The sequence below is a fragment of the Triturus cristatus genome, chromosome 2_1, assembly GCF_964204655.1.
Source record: "Triturus cristatus chromosome 2_1, aTriCri1.1, whole genome shotgun sequence".
Lineage (NCBI taxonomy): Eukaryota > Metazoa > Chordata > Amphibia > Caudata > Salamandridae > Triturus > Triturus cristatus.
In genome coordinates this window covers 925,851,897-925,871,870 of record NC_140581.1, presented here as the reverse complement: position 1 = coordinate 925,871,870, position 19,974 = coordinate 925,851,897, and the positions used below count along the sequence as shown (strand labels likewise).

General features: G+C 48.6%; 1 protein-coding gene across 4 annotated transcripts in view; it reads left to right on the top strand.

The window, feature by feature from the left end:
- CEP78 (centrosomal protein 78) overlaps positions 1 to 17,853 on the top strand; it is a 428,004-nt gene extending 410,151 nt beyond the window's left edge. Inside the window, exon 16 of one of the 4 annotated variants that reach the window (XM_085633291.1) lies at positions 15,685 to 17,853. In XM_085633291.1, coding sequence (XP_085489417.1) covers positions 15,685 to 16,242 — 558 coding nt within the window. In that variant the 3' untranslated portion in view covers positions 16,243 to 17,853. The remainder of the gene's footprint in view (positions 1 to 15,684) is intronic. The other 3 variants (XM_085633307.1, XM_085633281.1, XM_085633300.1) reach the window with 3 other exon arrangements.
- Positions 17,854 to 19,974: the final 2,121 nt, after the last annotated feature.

Sequence of the window (19,974 nt, the reverse complement as noted above, 5' to 3'; positions counted from 1 at the left end):
AACACCTTGATGGGCATGACCTTTGATGGCCGTCGCCTTTCTGGTGACAAAGCATATAACACTCTAGAGCGTTTCAAGGACTCACGGGCTACAGCCAAGTCCTTGGGCCTCTCCACCCGCCCTGCGCAGGTTGCTTTTAGCCCCTTTCATGGCCACAGAAGGAGTGCCCCGCTAAGTCCCGCCCAAAGCCACAGGCCGCAGCAAGTTGCCCAACCTTTGCGTGGCCAAGGATGTGGGAACAACCGTCGTGGTTCCGGGGGCCAGCGCGCTGGCCAGTCCATCAAACCGTCCCCCCCCGTAGCAGCCGCCAGACCTTCCTAGTCTGACATTTCAGGCCCATCAAATGCCAGTGGGCGGCAGGATTCGCCATCACCTCCCCCACTGGCGCACCTTCAGGTCGGACAGGTGGGTTTTGCAGATAGTCCAAAGGGGCTACTCCCTCCCCTTCGAGGCTACCCCTCCAGCCATACCACCTCATGTCCGAGGATCACCTGGCTCTTATCCAGCAGGAAGTTACGGCTCTTTTAGCCAAGGAAGCCATCGAGCGCGTTCCTGTCCCAGAAGTAGGTCATGGTTGTTACTCCCACTACTTTCTGGTCCCCAAGAAGGACAAGGGCCTGCGTCCTATGGAACGTCAACCGCTTCTTCCAGAAAGAAAAGTTCAAGATGTTGACGCTTGCTCAGGTCTGGTCTTCCCTCGACCCTAAAGACTGGATGGTAGCGTTGGACTTGCAGGACACTTATTTTCACATCCCTGTCCTGCCAGCCCACTGGCGTTACCTGCGGTTCACGGTAGGCCACGAGCATTTTCAGTTTACCGTGCTCCACTTTGGCCCTACCAGCGCCCCTCAGGTGTTCAAGAAAGTGTTGGCGGTGGTCGCAGCTCATCTGCGCAGATCAGGGGTTTCAGTCTTTCGCTATCTTGACCAGGGCCGACTAACTCAGACGCAGGTACATGATGGATCACGAATGGCATCTTCACTCGGAGGTGGTGCAAGGTCTCTTTCAACAGTGGGGAGAGCCTTGGTTAGATCTATCCGCCACCAAAGAGAATGCGCAATGTCAGCAATTCTGCGCGTTGCAATTTCCAAAGCGGCACTCGCTAGGCAACACTTTTCTTCGGAAGTGGAGTTGCGGTATGTTGTACGCCTTTCCTCCTATACCACTTCTGCCCATAGTGCTGAAGAAGATCAGGCGCGACAGGCCCAAGTCATTCTTGTGGCTTCGGATTGGGCAAGTAGAGTCTGGTATCCCGAGCTGCTCAACATGGCCATCGATTCTCCGACTCGTCTGCCTCTGCGGGAGGATCTTCTGTCTCAGCAACAGGGGACGGGCCTCCACCCGAACCTGTCCAGCCTCCACCTCCTTGCGCAGAGATTGAGCGGCAGCAGTTGATGTTATTCGACCTGCCTCCCGAAGTCTGCGATGTAATTCTGGCAGCCAGGCATTCCTCCACTAAAACGGTATACGGCTGCAGGCGAAACAAATTTGTGGCATGGTGCACAGCAACGGCTGTGGATCCCCTCTCTGCCCCTCTTGCTGAGGTTCTTTTGTTCCTTCTTTCTTTGGCCCAGCAGGACTCTGCTCTGGGCACTATCAAGGGCTATCTCTTGGCCATCTCTGCCTTCCTTTAGCTCCCAAATCAGCCTTCCCTTTTCATGTCCCTGGTGGTAAATCATTTCTTGAAAGGCATTACTCATCTCATTCCTCCTATTCATTTCGTTATGCCTCAGTGGGACTTAAACCTAGTTTTAACTTATTTAATGTGCGCTCCCTTTGAGCCGCTTCACAACTGTCCTCTGAGGCTCTGAGGCTCTGATTCTCAAGACTGCTTTTCTGGTGGCCATCACCTCTGCCAGACGGGTGAGAGAGCTCCAGACGCTTTCTTCTAAGCCTCCTTTTCTATCTGTGCGTCGGGATAAAGATGTCCTCAGGACTCATCCATCCTTCCTGCCCAAGGTAGTCACTGCCTTCCACATCGGGCAGACCATCACTTTGCCCACCTTCTTTCTGCCTCCGCGTCCTTCAAAGGAGGAAGAAGGCTCCACCGTCTGGACCCAAAACGTGCTCTTTCCTTTTATTTGGATCGCACCAAACAGTTCCGGGTGGATAACTAGCTCTTTGTTGGGTGCGTGGGTGCCAAGAAAGGTCGGGCCGTACACAAATGAACTATCTCCCGATGGGTTGTTTTGTGTATCAAAGCGTGCTACTCTTTGGCAAAGAAGGAGCCTCCAGTGGGGCGGCGCGCCCATTCCACCAGGGCGACGGCAGCAACCAATGCTCTCGGACGTGGCGTTCCTCTCAATGACATGTCAGGAGGCTACGTGAGCTTCATTGCACACTTTTACGAAGAACTACTGTCTTGACAGTCAAGTCTGCAGAGATGGCTTCTTTGGCCGTTCTGTTCTCCAGGACTTTCTGGTGTGATCTTGGTACGCCGACCCTCCTCCGAGGTTGGTATTGCAGGGGTATCTATTCTAAGGTAAGGAATCTACAACTAATGTGTTTCTTTCAGATGAACAAGTTACTTACCTTCGGTAACAATATATCTGTAAGAAACATTAGTTAGTTATAGATTCCTTACCGCCCCAACCATCCTCCCCGTTCTGCGAACTGATTTCTAGGGTTAAGGACATTCTTTCAAGGGCCCTAGTTTTGTGTACCAGTGGTCAGTGTGTGGCATGGCTCTGCGTTTTCTGGTGTGGAAAGTCGTGTACAGAACTGACGTCAGCGCGCGAGGGCGGCGTCTATGTACCTGCCGCAACATCATCCCGGCGACATGATGCCAACGACGAACGTGGAGCCGACCGACGCCTCCTTCCGACGCACAGAGGTACTGCTGATGAAAAACTTTCCGGATCCAGTCTGATGCCTGGGGGTAATTCTAAGGTAAAGAATCTATAACTAACTAATGTGTCTTACAGATATATCATTACCAAAGGTAAGTAACTTGTTTGTCGTCATCTATGCTGAATCTGTTCAAGACTACTACACCCTTTGAGCTGTCCCCTTCAAGGGGGTGCACATTCCTGAAGGCACGGCAATTCTTATGGTTCTGACCCTGATGCTGCCCAATGCCTTGCCTCTATGGAATTGGGTCCCACCGCAGAAAAGTCAAAACCTACTAAGACTTGTTTGGCCGGAGCCTCCTTCAGTGCCGCTGCCTACTAATCCAACTATAGCACAACTCTCCGAGCTGCTGACCTCAGAATAAATTAACTGCATGGCAAGAGTAAAAGTTAATGTCAATTTTAATGATGTTCCTTTAGCAAAACACCATAGGTCTCGGAGGTTTACACGAGTTAAGGAGAGGCAATGATGACAGACCTCTAGGTCTTTCAGGTAATTCGCAAAGGCTACACCCTATCTTTCCTGATCATTCCCCCCAAAAGGAAAATAAAACAAAAGAAGGGATCCTGCACCGTTGTATACAAGTTCGACTAGATACCACTCACCCCCTCCAAACAGACCCAGCTTAAGACCTGCTCCACTACATATGGGACGACACCGGCTCCTGAGCCCCCGGGATCAGATGCAGTATTTGAAGATATTTGGGGCATGTGACTTCTCTAAACTGTTTTGATAGCAATTGTATGAAAGGGGCCTATCATTCTGCATAGGTCTCACCCTTGTGGTCTTGCACTAGTGAAAGGTGTTCCATGGCAAGAGTCCGCCACAGTCTGTGTAGCCAAATCGTGTGATCCGGCATCGTCAAAGAGCCTCAGTCCGCCAGGATTGCCTGTTGCACTGCCAATACCGTCAATGCCATTTGCCTACCCCGCAGGGAGCGCAGGGGGAACGTCAGCGCATTTGAAAGCCCTAGTAAGTGTGTAAACCGAAAAGCGTGGAAGCTCCGTCTCAAAGGCAGCATCTATGTCATTCAGCACCCCCTCCCAAAAGCGCTCCAGTCTTGGGAAATGCCAGAGTAAATGCACTAGAGGCCGGCAAGCCCACAGCCCCTCCAACATTGCTCTGTGTAATTTTTGGCCCAGCAGTGAATGCCGGCCGGTGTGAGGTACCAATAGGATGTAACCTTGTATGCTGATTCGGTACCAGCGGTGTTATAGGCTGTGTGGTGTGCCCTGTAATGTATGTTCACCCATTCTTTGTCTGAGAGGGCCCTCCCCAGCTCTTCATCCCAGCGCCCCCCTCCCTGTCCGGTGGCCAGTATAGTGTAAAGCTTTGAAATCATGTGTTTATCATCTTTTTTACCCATTAGCCATTTCTCAAAGGGAGTGAGTCGTCATGAGACCTTCGGCAGGTAGGTTGGCGAGGTAGCCCAGTGTCGCAGTTGCAAATAGTCAAATCCATCGGATTTGGGTAGATCATAATCCAGACACACTTGGGCAAAGGGAAGTATACCCTCCTTGCCGAACAGCGAGACTACCCGTTTGCAGCCAGCTTCCCTCCATCTCTGGGAGACTTCGGATTTACTGCCTGGTGGGAAATCCGGGTTATCTACCACCGGGGTCATCGGCGAGGGGAATGTCGTCAGACCCTTCCTGAGCGCTACCGCGTCCCAGACCTTTAGCGTCGCCACGGTAATAGGTGAAGAGTAAAGACCCCAAGCCCTCAGCTTACACGGAAGCCATACCTCCCTCCAAATATTCGCTCCAGCAACAGCTTGGTCCATGACGGTCCAATGCTTTACGGAGAGAGGACGATTCCGCTCCACAATATACCGAAGGTGGGAGGCCTGGAGATATCTGTGTACTAGCGGGAGGCCCACTCCACTCCACTCCTTCTTGGGCTGCACCAATTGGGACATGGCTATTCGCGCCTACCTCTCCCCCAAACAAATTTATTATTGGCCAGTTGTAAAGCCCGCATAGCTTTCGGAGTGGGGACCAAGAGTAGGGTCTGAAACAGATATAGATTCCGTGGTAGCACCGACATCTTCACTGCTGCTATGTGCCCGAACCAGGCCAGCTTTAGCCTCGACCACCCGTCCAGAGCTTTCGCCGTCTGGTCCACCAGCGCCAAATAGTTCAGCCCCAGCATTTGCGACAATGTAGGAGCCAAAAGGATGCCCAAGTAGGTTATCAGTTGGTTGGTCCACTACAATAGAAATCTCTCTATTAAAAGCTCTACGTGTGCCTGGGGAGAAGAAAGGTTCAAGCCCTGGGACTTGCTGAGGTTTACTCCCCAAAGGTCTCAAGTTCAGTCAAGAGAGCGGGCAAAGACGTGAGTGGCTCTGAGAGAGATAGAATCACATCATCCGCATAGAGGCTTATCTTATGGGTATCGCCTCCAAATCGGAGTCCCTGAATTTGCGGATGATCTCGGATCCTTTGGGCAAAGGGCTCCATATATAGGGCGTAGAGGAGGGGAGAGAGCGGGCACTCGTGCCCCTAGCGATCGAGAAAGGCGTTGAAAAAACCCCATTCACTCTAAGAAATGCCCGAGGGGAGTGTTAGATGCAACAAACCCATTGGATAAAGTGTGCCCCAAAGCCAAAGCAACGGAGTGTATCAAACAGGTAACTCCATTGAACACTGTAAAACGCTTTCTCCGCGTCCAGTGACAGAAATAAGGCTTCCTTACGGGTTCTATGTACGCTATCCATGAGGTGTAGGAGTCGCTTCGTATTATCTCCTCCCTGGCGAGTGGGGATACACCCCGCTTGGTCAGGGTCAATCAGGCCCGCCATGAGCGGGTTCAACCGAGCTGCTAATATACCTGAGAAGAGTTTTGCGTCTAGGTTAAGCAGTGAGATGGGGCGGTAGGTACCGCACAGACAAGGGTCCTTGTGGGGCTTTAGAATCACCGAAATCGCCGCTTCTGCCATGGAGTCCGTGACTGGTCTACTTTCCAGAAAGGCGTTGAAGAGCCGCGTCAGCACGGGCGCCAGCTCCCCGCAAAAGGTTTTATAGAATAGGGCAGGATATCTGTCTGGGCCCGGGGCCTTGTTCAATTTCAGCCTTGCAATGGCCGATGTAACTTCCTCCAGGCGTATGGGCTCATCAAGTTGCGTTGCCAAGGCCTCGGGGAGATGGGTGAACTTGTTTGCCTCCAACAAGGTACAAGCATCCTGCTGTCCTGTGGCCTCCTCCATATATAAAGACTGGTAAAACTGCCTAAATGTGGCAACTGTCTGTGTGATCCTCTACCCCCGAGGGCTGCCTAATCGATGATATGTCCACCACCATAGTTTTATCTCGGAGCCTCTGCACAAGCAGCCTCCCGCATTTGTTGCTGCTCAGATAGAACTTGTGGAGTAGGCGAAGTAGATCGTATTCTACCCTGTCTAGATGTAGGCGCTTTAGGAGGAGCCATTTCTTCTCTAAAATCTCTCCATACCTTCGGTACACCTGTACGTTTATGTATAGCCTCTAGCTCCCTCACCTCCTGTTCGATGTTCTGCCGAGCTTCGCGTCATCTTCTATTATCGGCAGAGGAAACATCCATAAGCTCCCCCCTCATTAAAAATGTAAGTGTCTCCTAGATTGCAGCCAGCGGGGTGTCCACCCTATCATTATGCTGTAAGTATTCTACTAGCTTTGTGCGTAACCCCTTTACCGTACTAAGTGATTGCAGCAGGCCCTCCCGCAGATGCCACCTCGCGTGATTGTGGGTGTTCTCATCTGGTTGAATGTTGATAGTGATCGGTGCATGATCCAACAGGGATCATGGCCTCCCGCACCCTGGGCTGCAGCGCAGTGGGAACTAAAAGTGGTTGAGGCGCGCATAAGATTTGTGAGCAGCAGAGTAGTGGGTGTAGTCCCGTAACTTGGGGTGATGCCAGAGATTGTGAAGACCATTGTCTACGAGCCATTGTTTACCTTCAGGGGAGAGTGCCCCTACATGCGCATACCTCTGGCCAGAGCGGTCCTTAACGTTATACATGACCAAGTTGAGATCCCCTCCCACTATTGCAGCGTCAGGCGATGCCAAACCCTCTGAAAGGTTCCTAATGATAAAAGGTTCCTGATGCGTGTTTGATTAGTGTGAAAAGAGTGGAACCCCATTGGAGGTGGGGAAATCATCGTGAGCGCATGCGGGCTGTGTCTTTGAACAACAGGTGTGTCTCCTGTAACATGCAAATATCGCCTTCAGCGTACTCTAGCAGGGAAAGGATGGCAGAGTGCTTTACAGGGTGGTTAAGGCCCCGTACATTGACATACAATCTTGAGATCCTTACCAATGGGGTGCAATCGATGTTCTATAAAGCAGGGTGGCGGCCTCAGCGCAGAGAGGCCGAGAGGGGGTGCACCTAATGATAAAACAAGACAGGTGCAGGATTCCAAAAACAAAATGAACCCCAAACAATTGAACGATAGAGACTCACTCATCCAACAGGTTAGGACAAAAGCAAAAGTCTCTGAAGACCACAGTTCATCTAGGAAACGCTGGTTAGGGGGACAAGAGCCCAAGGCAGCCCTTCACAGGCGAGCAGGGGCTGTCCCCGGCTCCGCCATGAGATCGTGCTCAACGTGCATTTACTATGCCTTCAGGTGGGGGACGATTGGGATTGGGATGGGGATTGGGATTGGGATTGGGATGGGGAAGTGGCCAACGAAGAGATGACTGCTTTTCTTTCTTTTACTATAGTTGCTGTGTCCTGTTTGTGGGCGGAGGAGGACTTTCCCACTTTCTGCCAGCGGAGTCGATTGTGTCTAGGCCCCTCAAGGGGCTTGTGCTGCTTCTCCGGGGACATGGGCCTCACTACCCCCAGGACTTCTCTGGCCTCCTGAAGTGAGCGAATCTGTCTCAACTGGCCTTTATAGCGGAAGATGATTCGGAAGGGATGTCCCCACGAGTAGTCTGTTCCTTTCTCCCTCAGATGGACTAAATTCCTGCCGTTTGAACAGGGTAGTGGCTGAAAGATCCTAGCAAAGCATTGGAGAGTGACCTCGGAATTGCAAGATGTGTGCATCCCTCGCCTTCCGGATGATGAGCTCCTTGCTGAAAGTTATGTGCACACACCAAGATGTCTGGAGCCTTGCCACTCCTTGGCAACCCTAACTGGTGGGCCCCGTCGATCTTGACTGTGGCCGAGTGGTCTGCGCCCAACACCTGACAGAAGAGGGCTGTAACAAACTCTCTTGTGTCCTCTCCCTCAGCGCCAACTTTCACTCCCCGGATGCGCACGTTGTTGCGGCGGGAACTATTCTCCAGGTCCTCCGCGTGGGCCTGTAGCTCAATGTGCTGCTCCTTGAGCCTGAGGATCTCCTGCTGCATAATTTCTATCTCCTCATTGCATCCATTTTCATGTTCCTCTAGTGTCGCCACACGGTCACCAATCTCCTCGACATCACTCTTGACTTCTCTGAGGTCGGCCGCAAGCTGCCCCATGAGTTCCTGCAGGTCCTAGCGCAAGGACGTGAAGAGCGCGGGCATAAAGGCTTTAGTAGCCGGGGCGTCAGCCCCCTCTTGACCTCCTGGACTCCCTTCCTCGTCTTGTCCCATAGGTGCGGCGGCTGATTCAGAAGCATCTCCTTGACCGAGCGCTCCTTTTTCAACCTGGCGCTAGTCATTATGCTCGGCCAAGTTCGCCGGTATGTCTCAGGTCCCTAGTTCCCTATGCCACCGGAGCTGCTGACCCTCCAGCTCTTTTGCATGCCCTGTAAAGCCTGAGGCGCGGGTCCCCTCCTTATGCGTGGCAGGGCGTGTACCCCATGGGACCCACTCTTCGCATGATTCCGGTTCCTCTCAGCTGCGCCACTCCGGTGAGACAAACTCGGGCCCCTACGTTTGCACCACGCGCTGGCCCAGAAAGGGTCCGCTGCTGGGGAGAGGGCCTGTGCGCCAGAGGGGGGTGGGGCCAGCCGTGTAGTCTGCATGCTCTGCCCCCCACGTGGTCCTCGCTCTTCCAAGTACTTCTGCCACAACAGCGTTGGGGGGGGGGGGGTCTCCCTCTGAGATGATGTGCTTGAGCCTGCACCGCTCGAGGCATCACAGACCGCCTCCTTGACCGGGCGCCAGCGATCAAACTCTGGGGGCCCAGACTCCGCCCTCGCCCCACGGAGTGCCACTAGCTAGCTGCCTGTACCGTGCACAGCAGGGGCCCCTCGCCCATGGGCGCCCCGAGACCCCCCCCCCCCCCCCCCGAGCCACGCACTCACAGGGACTCCCCTGCTCGCATTAGGCCGACGGCACCTGGTGGGAAGCCGGCGGCAAGGTGCCACACACACCCGGGCCTCTTCGCAGGCGGCCTCAGACGTCTGCCGTAATGGATCTCCGGTCCCACACTGCAAACTGGCTGGTCTCGGACACCGTTGTTTGCTTCTGGGCATGGGCACGTGCCGCTTCAGATGCTGGCGGGAGGTAGCATAATCGACTCCCGTGGTCTCCGCTCTCCTGGCTCGGGGGGAACCCCTCTTGCTGTCGCCTCCCTGCTAGGCAGCACGCCGTCTTACTCCGGCACCTCCCCCTTCACCATGATGGCCATTATTGCCGTGCCTCCGGGCCTTTCTTCACTAGCCACCAGACCGCCGTCGCCTCCTCGCTCGTTTCGGGCCACACACGGACCCTTTCGCCTTCTCTCCGCGGTGGTAACTTCTGCAGACAATGGGGGTCGCGAGATGACTTTTGCCGCCGTATCGGCCGCGGCAGTCGCAATGTCCGCCATCACCGGCCCTCCTTGCCTGGCAGGCCGCAACTCCCTCGTTTCTTCTGGGGAGCCCTACTCCAGAACATGGAATTCTCCGCGCCTCCAGGGGTTCCAGGCGTGTTCTGGAGACCAATCCCAGTCCCTCCTGTCAGCCATGAGGACGTAGAGCAGGGGAAACAAAGCGATAGATGTGGCAGAGCCGGAGAGACCACAAAACACGTCCTATCTGGCCGCTATTTTGGCTACAACCTCTTTCCACCATCTTTAGAATGACTGATGGAGGACCATCTGGAACTGCAAACCGTTTTGGCCAAAGGGGATATTGAGAGGATGCCTGCATCGGAAGTGGGCCATGGATGCTATTCCCAATACTTCCTGGTTCCAAAGTAGGACGGAGACCTTCATCCTGTTTTAGACCAGCACCCTTTCAATGCCTTCCTCCAGAAGGACGAAGTCCAGATGCTTACCCTTACCCAGGTATTGTCTGCTCTTGACCCTGGAGAGTGGATGGTGGCATTGGACGTCCAGGGTGCCTATTTCCATGTAACTGTCCTAGAGGCGTTCTAAGGTAAAGGTTCCCAGTCTTCCCTTACCTCATCAACTGACTGTTGAAGGTGGATTTGCCTCAATAAGTTGTCAACCATCTCCAGACTACTGCGAATTATGTCATTTTTGGGGTTCACTATCAACGTGCCAAAGTCACAACTGACTCCTTCTCACATGCCCCCCGTCATTGGAGCCATTCTGGGCACTGTTTGGTTTTGCACTTTTACCCCGGAAAGGCGAGACCAGGACATTCAGGCTATGATCCAAATCTTTCAGCCTCTGGCCTGGATTTCAAGTGAGGTCAGCCCTGCGACTGCTGGGACTGGCGTCCTGCATCCTGCTGGTCAAGCATGCTAGGTGGTTATATGCAGGCTTTGAAGTGGGATCTGAAGTCTCAGTGGTCTCTGGTGGAGTTGCATTCCATACCAGCCTTCAGGAGCTCAGGGCCATATGCTTGGCGTTGAAAGCTTTTCTTCCTTCCATCAGGGGAAGGCTAGTACAGATACTTACGGCCTATATTCTGCCTTGTGGTATTACGACAAGCAGGATGTAGTGGGGTCCTACATGCCTTCTCGCCGATACCTCTTATGCCCGAATTCTGAAGATTAGGACCGACTAGTCCCAAGTCATCTTATTGGCCCCATGTTAGTCACAGAAAGTATGGTATTCAGAGTTCCTGGGCTTGAGCATCTGTCCTCCGGTCAGGCTGTCCCTCCGTGACGACCTGTTATTGCAGTAATGGGGCAGGGTTCTGCACCCGGGCCTTCACAATCTCCACCTTCGTGCTTTGAGATTGAACGGCGACAGCTGAACACCTTCAACCTTTCTCTGGAGATGTTTGATGTCATCTTGGCCACCAGGTGTCCTCAACAAAAATTGTTTACGCCTGTCGGCAGGAAATTTTTTGTTGAGGTTTGGTGCAGTACACAACAGAATGACCCCCCCCTCCCTCAACACGTTATCTAAATATCCGGTTGTGATGTGTTTCTTGAAAGGCCTGCTACACTTGGTTCCTTCCTCTCCCTTTGTCATGCCACAGTGGGCCCATAACTTGGTCGTCACGTAATTGCTTGTTGCCAAAACATCGGTGCGGGGAGTGATTGAGCTTCAGTCAGGCTCTCTGCATCAGTATGACATATACAACCTTCTTGGTGCCATTCCACGCGAGTCAAATCCATACCATGCCGGTGTTCTATGCTCCTCCTCTCGCCAATGAGTGACTTCCTTGCTTGGTCCTCAACAGAGCACCAAGCTTTTACAGTGATTGTACCAGAGAACATGGGGTGGATGATCAGCTTTTTGTGTGGTTCTGTTTGGACGAAAAAGTCCCTTGAATCACAACGAATGTGCACCCCTGCCCTGAGTACCCCAGCTGTAACGATGTCTGGATCCCTAGTACTGATTTTTGATGTCATAGGTGAACATGGATCATGTGTGTGTCATAATATAGGCCTGTCTCATGGATTGTGGTCTTGTTAGACCAGGAGGGGTTCCCAAAACACTACCCTCATAGTGGTGAAAGGCTACTACCATTCCCAATAGTTAGGAGGCATGAGTGTGGTGATGGCAGCATACCGTATAGTGATCAATAGAAGTGAACAGGCTTTTTTTTTACCTTAGTCACTGGAGTGCAGTCTACTGGCTCACCCAAGTAATGTTCCACTGCTATGTGCTTAACTTACTTTTGGCTTAAATCAATTTAGTGTGAAGCACTGTGCAGGATGCGTGTCATTGCATGTGTGTGTATTGGTGCCTATGAATGGTACAATACATGAAAAACTTTGGGTTCCATTTTGGGACACCCAGGGCTGACTGGAGGAGCAGGAGGAGGCAGAGGAATCTACATATACAGATTTGTAGATTGATTCATTCTTAGGAGCTGAGTAGAATATACTGGAGGAATGAGAGTCAAGCTCTTCAGTACACTTCAAAGGGTGCTCTGTAAATCAGGGTGAGGTCACCGTAAAGGGGCCTGGGCATATCTCAGGAATGATAAGAAAATCATCAAAAATAGGGCTGGGGACCTGGGGTAACCTTTTGATGCACATAGCACTGTGGCTGACTTCCAGGTGTGAACCTCTGCTCACTCCCATGGCCTATGTTGCGATGCTCTCAGATTTGAAGTTGCTCCTACTTTCAGACTGATTTCTGGAGGAATGGCAGGGCAGAGGAGTAGGCACTTCAAAAGGAAGCAGACCCACTACACAAACTTCAAAGACTCAGACCCTAAAGCACAATTTGTGTCTTGAAATGAACTATTAAAAGGGAGCTAAAGGCCCCCAAAAGAGCTCTGCAAGACTTCTGCCTGTGACCAGGACTGGGGGCTCAGTTCTGCCAGTCTCTAAGCTCGGTGAGGGGGTCATCACCCAGAGAAATTTACGACCACCTGTCGCTGGAACTTAAAACACCTGTGCCTGCCTGCTTGCCAAGACCAGTGTGCCCTGTGAGGAAGAGGAGAGTGCTTGGAGAAAGTGAGGTCCAGTGCGATCCTGGCAATTGGATCCCTGTAGCGAGGTGTGAGGGGACTGCTGCTGCACTGATCTGGCCGTCGCCCATGTGCAGACTAAAATCAGCAATCCTGTATCACAGATTGGGCTGCCATGACGGTTTCATGACTGCCATGTCAATTGGGCCATCACCAGTGTGTGGCATAAGGTCAGTGATCCCATATGGCAGAGGGGGCCGCAGTGAAGAACAAGGTACTGTGCCTGGTCTGGTGCCTGGTTCCGTCGTCATCGATAGGAGAGGATGCCATGGTGACCTGTGCGAGTCAAAGCCCGACTGAAGATCGGAATCCAAGCGATCACCCCCTCTCCCCCAACCCACCTCAGAGGAATTTACAGACAAACCAGAGGAAGTGCCATGGATGCCCAGTTGCTGACTCTGCAGAGCTGCGAGTGATACTCACCATAAGCAGTGGCTGCAGCCCTCTGCAACATCAGGGAGAGAGAAATGCTCCTGAAGATTCCAGTTGTGCAATCGCTGCATCAGCAAGTAAGACTGATCGCAGAGCAGGAATTCCCCAGGGAAATATCCTACCGCATTGCTCTTTGAGCGCTGGAACACTCTTGACTTTTTGAAGAGTCGAAGTGGGGCTCCTGAGAATTGGACTACTAGTGGCACTTAACCTGAATGTCACCTATAGTGAATGACCTGATCTCAGGGGACTGTACATATTCTTTGTGTATGCATTGTGTTCATAATACTTTTTTTTCTCATAAAAGCAAGTATTTGAAAGGCCAATCACTTATTGCTGCTATTGAACGTATTTTTAGTTGTGAGATAGTGTTAACCCCCTACATCTACATCCATCTCCACCCAAAAGAAACCTTGGACAGCTCGACCCGCACTATTACTGGAAGTCAAGCAGCGCCGAATTGGTAACGCGGGCACTCTGGCAATGCCCGAGTGGGCTGCTTTTTTGAGCCACCTGGGGGGCTGATTTGGGCAGGGTCTGTGTTGTTCGATGCTGCCAGTGGCCCAGTGGGTGCCTGAGTGGCCTTTCTGGAGGTAGATGGGCATCCATTACCTCCCTTTTATCAACGGCAGGTGTCACTTTCTCTTGCTGGGCGGTATATATATATATATATATATCTCCCAAAAGTTAGTGCAGATTTTATTTTATTGACCGCAACTAGGTCTCGCCATAACGCGTTTCGGCAGTCGCCTGCCTTGATCGCATGACAGCGGTTGGGATTTCCTGTGCTGCATTTAAAGTGCCAGTGCTTTTACAATGGACATGGAAGAAATACTAATAATCAAACTTGTGTTTTTCTCCTCCTGCTCTTTTCAACATTTGCATAATATATTGCCTAAATGCATGTTTTTCAATAAATTTTGGTAATTCCATTTTCAAAAATACTTATAAATTTCCCAAAAGTTTTGTATCCAGCAGATGATTATCCTTTTCACTCCCATTTGGAAATTCACGGCATAAATGCAATAAAATTCATTTGTTGAAATGTACATATTTCCAGTCCATTGCTTATCTAAAATTACATCACCATGATACCAAAACCGAAATGTACCTAATATTTGTGCAAAAAAATATAAATGAAACCTTAAAATTACCCAAAAATAAAGTGCATATACTTGTCTTATCATTATAACATTCGATTTCTTAGACACATACCCATATTATCTATTTGTTTTGACAACATGTCTTCATCAATATGTTAGAACATTTTCACTGTGGGTATGGTCATTGGGTGCAAATACTCGCCTGTGCAAATGAGCAATATTGAATGGTAGGATCGATCAAATTGATTCCCATGGTTGTGTATATATATTTTTTTTGCTTTCCCGGGACGATTTTTAATCCCAATCCAACCCTTAAATCAAGTGATGAAAGGGGTAATTTGCCCAATTGCTGAGGACCCACAGTAAGTCGGGCCCCAGTACATAAGGAGTAAAAGGTGTCGCCCCCAGAAGTTCGTGCTTGCTATGTGGCTCTCTGAAAGGGGCTCTGACAAATTTGCTGGAGCAAAAATAGAAAAGGCCATTCAGAAAAGGACCATCTTCCGCTGTTTCATACTCTGAATCAAAATCGGTTACGAATTGGCTGAAAAGCAGTATCCAGAAGGAGTGCAAACTTATTCCACCAGGAACAAAGCTGCTACCGTTGCATTTCCAGGTGGAGTTCCAGTCCTGGACATCTGCAAGGCAGCTACGTGGGTATCACTCCATACGTTCACAAAGCGCTACTATTTCGATCAAAAGTACAAGTTATTTACCTACGGTTACGCTCTTTCTAGTAGAGACTCTATCTCACCATAGATTCCTAACCTACCCACCCTGTTCTGTTAATTGGACTCTGTTCATTAGTAAGATCTGAAGACTAGGAACTGCACACTAGTCAAAGCCAGTTTCCTTTTCAGGTTCTGTGTCTGAGGGTGCAGATAGCCTCACAAGCAGCTGACGTGAGAGCACTGGAGAGGCGCCTATGTGGGCTCTGCACGTCATTCCTAGAGCGGAATGGTGTCAGTGCGGAGTTGCACGGCACTACCTACCGACGCACAGAGTTACCGCTCAAAAGTTTCCCGACCCAGTCTGACACCTGGGTAATATTGAAAAGGTGAAGAATCTGCTTTAGATAGTCTACAAGAAAGAGTGTTACCGATGGTAAGTAACTTGTTCTTTACCATCAGTGCCCAAAACATTCATAGGGGCAGGACTTGACATGACCTGCAGGAAAGTCTTTCCTCCTCAGAGGAGGAACCTAGATATTCATCTATCCTAACTGAAACTTTCTGGCAAATCTTTGTACCTGATGTAATGTTCTTCAACCGATGCAATGATTGTAAATGGTTGCCTATTTGATTTTTGAAAGCGCAGACTCCGATTCAGTTTATTGCGGAGTGATTCTGGCCCCAAGTTACAAGCTTCTAAGTCACCCTTAAATAGGTAGCCACATAACCTATAATAAAAAAAATACAAAAATATTTAGAAAACTGCCTTTGAAATGACTATTGATTGAATCTAAAATCACAAAATTGTAGCCCTAGTGTCATTGTAATGCACTCCATCTTCACATTTTTGTAATTTTGTTTTGATAGTGTATTAAATATTTTTTTCTTTTGTTGTAGGGTGGCGGAAAAGGTACTGGAGACTATTTTTCCAACTTCTTTGCACTTGAAGAATTGGCTCACAATACCCTTCCAGACTCTATAGTGGTGCCTACGACCCCAACTTCTGAGCAGCAGCGGCACCAGCATGCTCCTAGCATAAACACAGACACTGGTTTTGATACCGCAAAAAAACATCTAGATGCTCACAGCTACGGTAGCTCATCCTCCTCAAAGAAAAATGGCAAGGGCGTTGATCTAACTAAGAAAGATGGCTTTGTGGAGCAACAGATTAGCAGCCATCACTCCACAACCGACTCCAATGCCAACCAAAAGAGTCGTGGCAGTAGAAAATCTGCTTCCTCCAGTAGTGGAAAAAGTAAAAGGGAGTCCAAACAAAAACATTCCTCTCACAGTGCAAAAGGATCTAGTGGTGAATTTGCCATACAAGAAGCATATCGAAGTAGACCAAAAGGTGCACCCGACTCTAAAAGCACTGACACAGCTTCCGAATCGGAAATACAAGAACATATCCAGTCCCTGGCAAGCCTGCACAGCAGCTCTGGAGATAGGCGCTAGATATTGCATATTATTGATACCAATAAATGCACCTGAGGTGGAAGCAGAAAATATGGTTCATGCAAGATTTAATTAGGTTAAAAAAACATGCTCAGTAGAGCCAGCTGAATTTTCATCGATAAACACCACATTTAATTTTTTGCTGTTGGTTTAGTCAACGCCCTGAACTTATAATGTTAAGCTTTTTAATCGGAGTGCAGTTCTACAGTCTCTCGAGCGTGGGATCAAAATGTGCTGAATAAATGGCATTGTACCTTCATAGTTTACTATTAAACATGTTGGCTCCAAAGTTGTTAAGGCAAAAAATAGTGACACCAAATCTTTGGAAAAAATAGATTATTCGTGAACTGTTTACATAAGGTGGAAGACTTTTTCTAAAACTGTGATTACTTTAGGCCATTAGTACCATGCAAAGTGGACTATGCGAATGGTGTACGTGTGGACATTGCCCTAGAATTATGCCAAATAGACTGATATTTTTTATTGAAGCACTGGGTAGGCAACTTGCTCAAAAGCGATTGTTGTTTAGCCCAAGGTAGCCTTGGTTTCACCCAAGGTTGCCAGTAACCGATAACTGGAATGTTTAACAAAAAAATGCTTCTTTTAATTGCTAATTTTATTGTGTTTTAATAGGTAGATGTTAACTTTGCAACTGACCTTGTTCTACTAAATACCATATTTTGGTCCTGCCCATGCTTTCATCTCCCATATCATACACTTGCCTCGCAGTTCTGGGCTATCTAAGCTTAGTTATCATTGAACAAGTGCAAAGTGTATCTTGTACAAGTGTTGTCTTTATTTTTTGGCAACCAAATATACATGTGTGTCCTAAAAATGCAAGGCCAGTGACAAAGGAGGATTAGCAAAGTCTATAACATTCAACATCTTGCTCCAGGTTTACCAAAAAAACCTATTTAACACCTTTTACTTCTGTGTTTTCTCCATCAAAAGAAATTTACTAGAGCTCATCCAGGAATTTGTTTTATGCTTCAGTTGTGTTTGTCGAGCGTCGAAGCATCACTGTGGCCAGGGTCTAGTTTAATCTGCCTAGAGACAGGTTTGTATACTGGTTGCTTACATCACTATAGAAATGTACACTCTTATAGCTCAAATTGTTCAGTGTCCATCCTGCTGCACAGTACACTGTACCATGGGCAGCGATAACTGTAACTCATATTTTGGCTCAATTTCCTTAGCAACACCCTCATACTTTCAAGTCATGTGGTACATCCTAATAAAACAAACTCGTTCTCCAGTTGACCTGGACGAGGAAAAAACATTTTCTATTAATAGTTGAATATAATCCCACATATTAAGATCACTTATTAAGGCAAGTTTACCCCAAGAAGGAAAATAAATACCAAAAAGAAACTTAAATAATAAAACATATTGCTAAAGTAAGACATAAAGATTTCATAAATATATTTTGCTATTGTAGAGACCTGTAATTCAACCAAAGGCCATGACATTTTGCAAACCTGCAACTTCCTTTCTAGTTTGTAGGTGCTGAAGTATGATATATTTCCAAGTTTATAATATAACCTTCTAAATTTGTTTGAAAAATGAGGTGGAAACTTGTATTTGAATTAAAAAGCAGAGTTGCATTCAGTATTTCCTTGTTGAAAGAAATTACTCTTAGGTTGTTGATTTTCTAGTACTGTATCCTGAATTGCCCTACGAGGTAAGAGTGTTACAAAAACTGTGTTTATAGATCAGTAACTTAAAGAGCGACCAAATTAATTTTTGACACCTCCATATTTTGTGTTGCCTCACTGCCTTTATATCTGTTTTATAAGCTGCAAAATATTGCTTACATAGTTTGAAAAGCTACAAGTTCGGACTGTTTGATATTGCTTCCTTTGAAACATGACTGGTTGAGTGAGACTTCTGTCATTTGCTTGGATTGCTGATCCCACAGAGTGAGTCCCGCCCAAATCCAGGAGTTCAGCAGGAGTATGAGAGAAAGGCCAGGAGCAGATCTTTCCACCTCCCTCTGTGTATGAGGGATGTACACCATACACACCTTTCAAATCTCTGGCACCGTCTAGATCCCCAAGTTCTGTAATGGGCAAAATTGGTGAGCACTAGGCAATTTTCACACATTAATTGCATTTCTTGCATGTTCAAATTGCCTCTGTGAATTTACTCTTGTACAAAAAGATTCTCCCCATCTGTATGTTCATAGGTGGGGAAGGTGAACTTTGAAAATTAGGTCCGTTAGGTTTTAAATAAGTGTAGGTCTCATTACATTTTTGGCCTGATAAGGCAAGTTTTTGGTCAATGCATAGAGATTTGTTGATGGGTTGCCGTCATTAGCAGTTATTTTCCACCAAGGTGTTGCAAGTGATTTTATAAAGATAACAAGTGTGATGCTTGAGTTGTCTGTGATACCACTTGGAACTCCAAAATGAGCACCAAAGATCCTCCCGATCCCTGACAAACAAAAATAATAATAAGATCTGGGGCCATGTTATGCATTGTACCCTGGGGGCGGGGTGCAAATGTATTATAGAAGGGGGTGCAGATACTTGTGTGTCCCCTTCTGTAATATTGATCCAGCGCTATTGTGAGAGGGCATTCCCTCATTTGTATGGGAGCGTGGCCCCATGCAAATAAGGGAATCCCTTTGCCTCTGCGCCCTCGCCATATTATGGATACAGGCTTAGAGAGAAACATCTAACAGACGCCCCACATACTTGCCGGGAGATGAACTACATATATATACGCATTGGTCACCAGTCATCTACTTTTTGACGGGAGCCCTGCTTGGATTGTGAACTCATTTTAACAGGGTTTGCGGTCTTGATTCTGTTGTGAAATATTACGTGGAAATTATAATACTGTACCGCATGCCCATTATTGAGAATTTGGTCTATTACCAATACATGAAGGGTGCACAGAAACGTGTACCAGCACCTTATACTAGCACTAGGAACAACATAAAGGGTCCCTCAGCCAGGGACGCCTTGTATCTTGAACCCATTTTGGGATGGAATTAACACCGAAACTAAGGATCTGAACCGAGAACACTTTAACCCTGAAGAAGTCGCAGCTTACAGCAGCAAAACGCGATGAAACACGTGTTGGCTAAGACTTTATTTCATCTGACCACATGAAGAATAAACAATTTGTGCTACTAGATCGAGCTACAGATCGGCTACTCTTACTTTATTACCTACGTGCTATATATACTATTTAGCGTGTGCAAGGGATTGTGTTGTTGTTTTGCTTAGTGGTTTTGCCACAATTAAGGTAGAAGAGTGGTTCTCCCTACTCCTTTTTGCACCACTCACACAATACAGACACAAGTACACTACCTGCGTACTGCTATTAACCTACGTCACCACCCACCTTGCAGCTTCGAATTTAGAGGTAAACATGTCTTTAGGAGGCACAATAAAAGTACGCCACAAAAAAAGTGGCACACTTTCTGCACACCTCTAAAAGTAGTCTTCTAGTTGGGAGAAAGGGGTTCCATGGACCCTAGACATCCTGCAGGCTGGTGTAGTCACTTACTGCACCTCCTGCAAGGGGATTTCTCTACCCTCTTAAAAGTGCAGGCGGGATTCTGCCTGCACTTTGAAACACGGAGCGGCTGTGAAGCAGCCACTCTGTATTTCTCTTGTATGTGCTGCCCTAAGAGTTCCAGCTGCCCTGGGGACAGCGCATTCCTTGTAATATGGCATACTGTCCATGTTTGCGCCCAGTGCACCTTTTGAAAGGTGCGCTGTG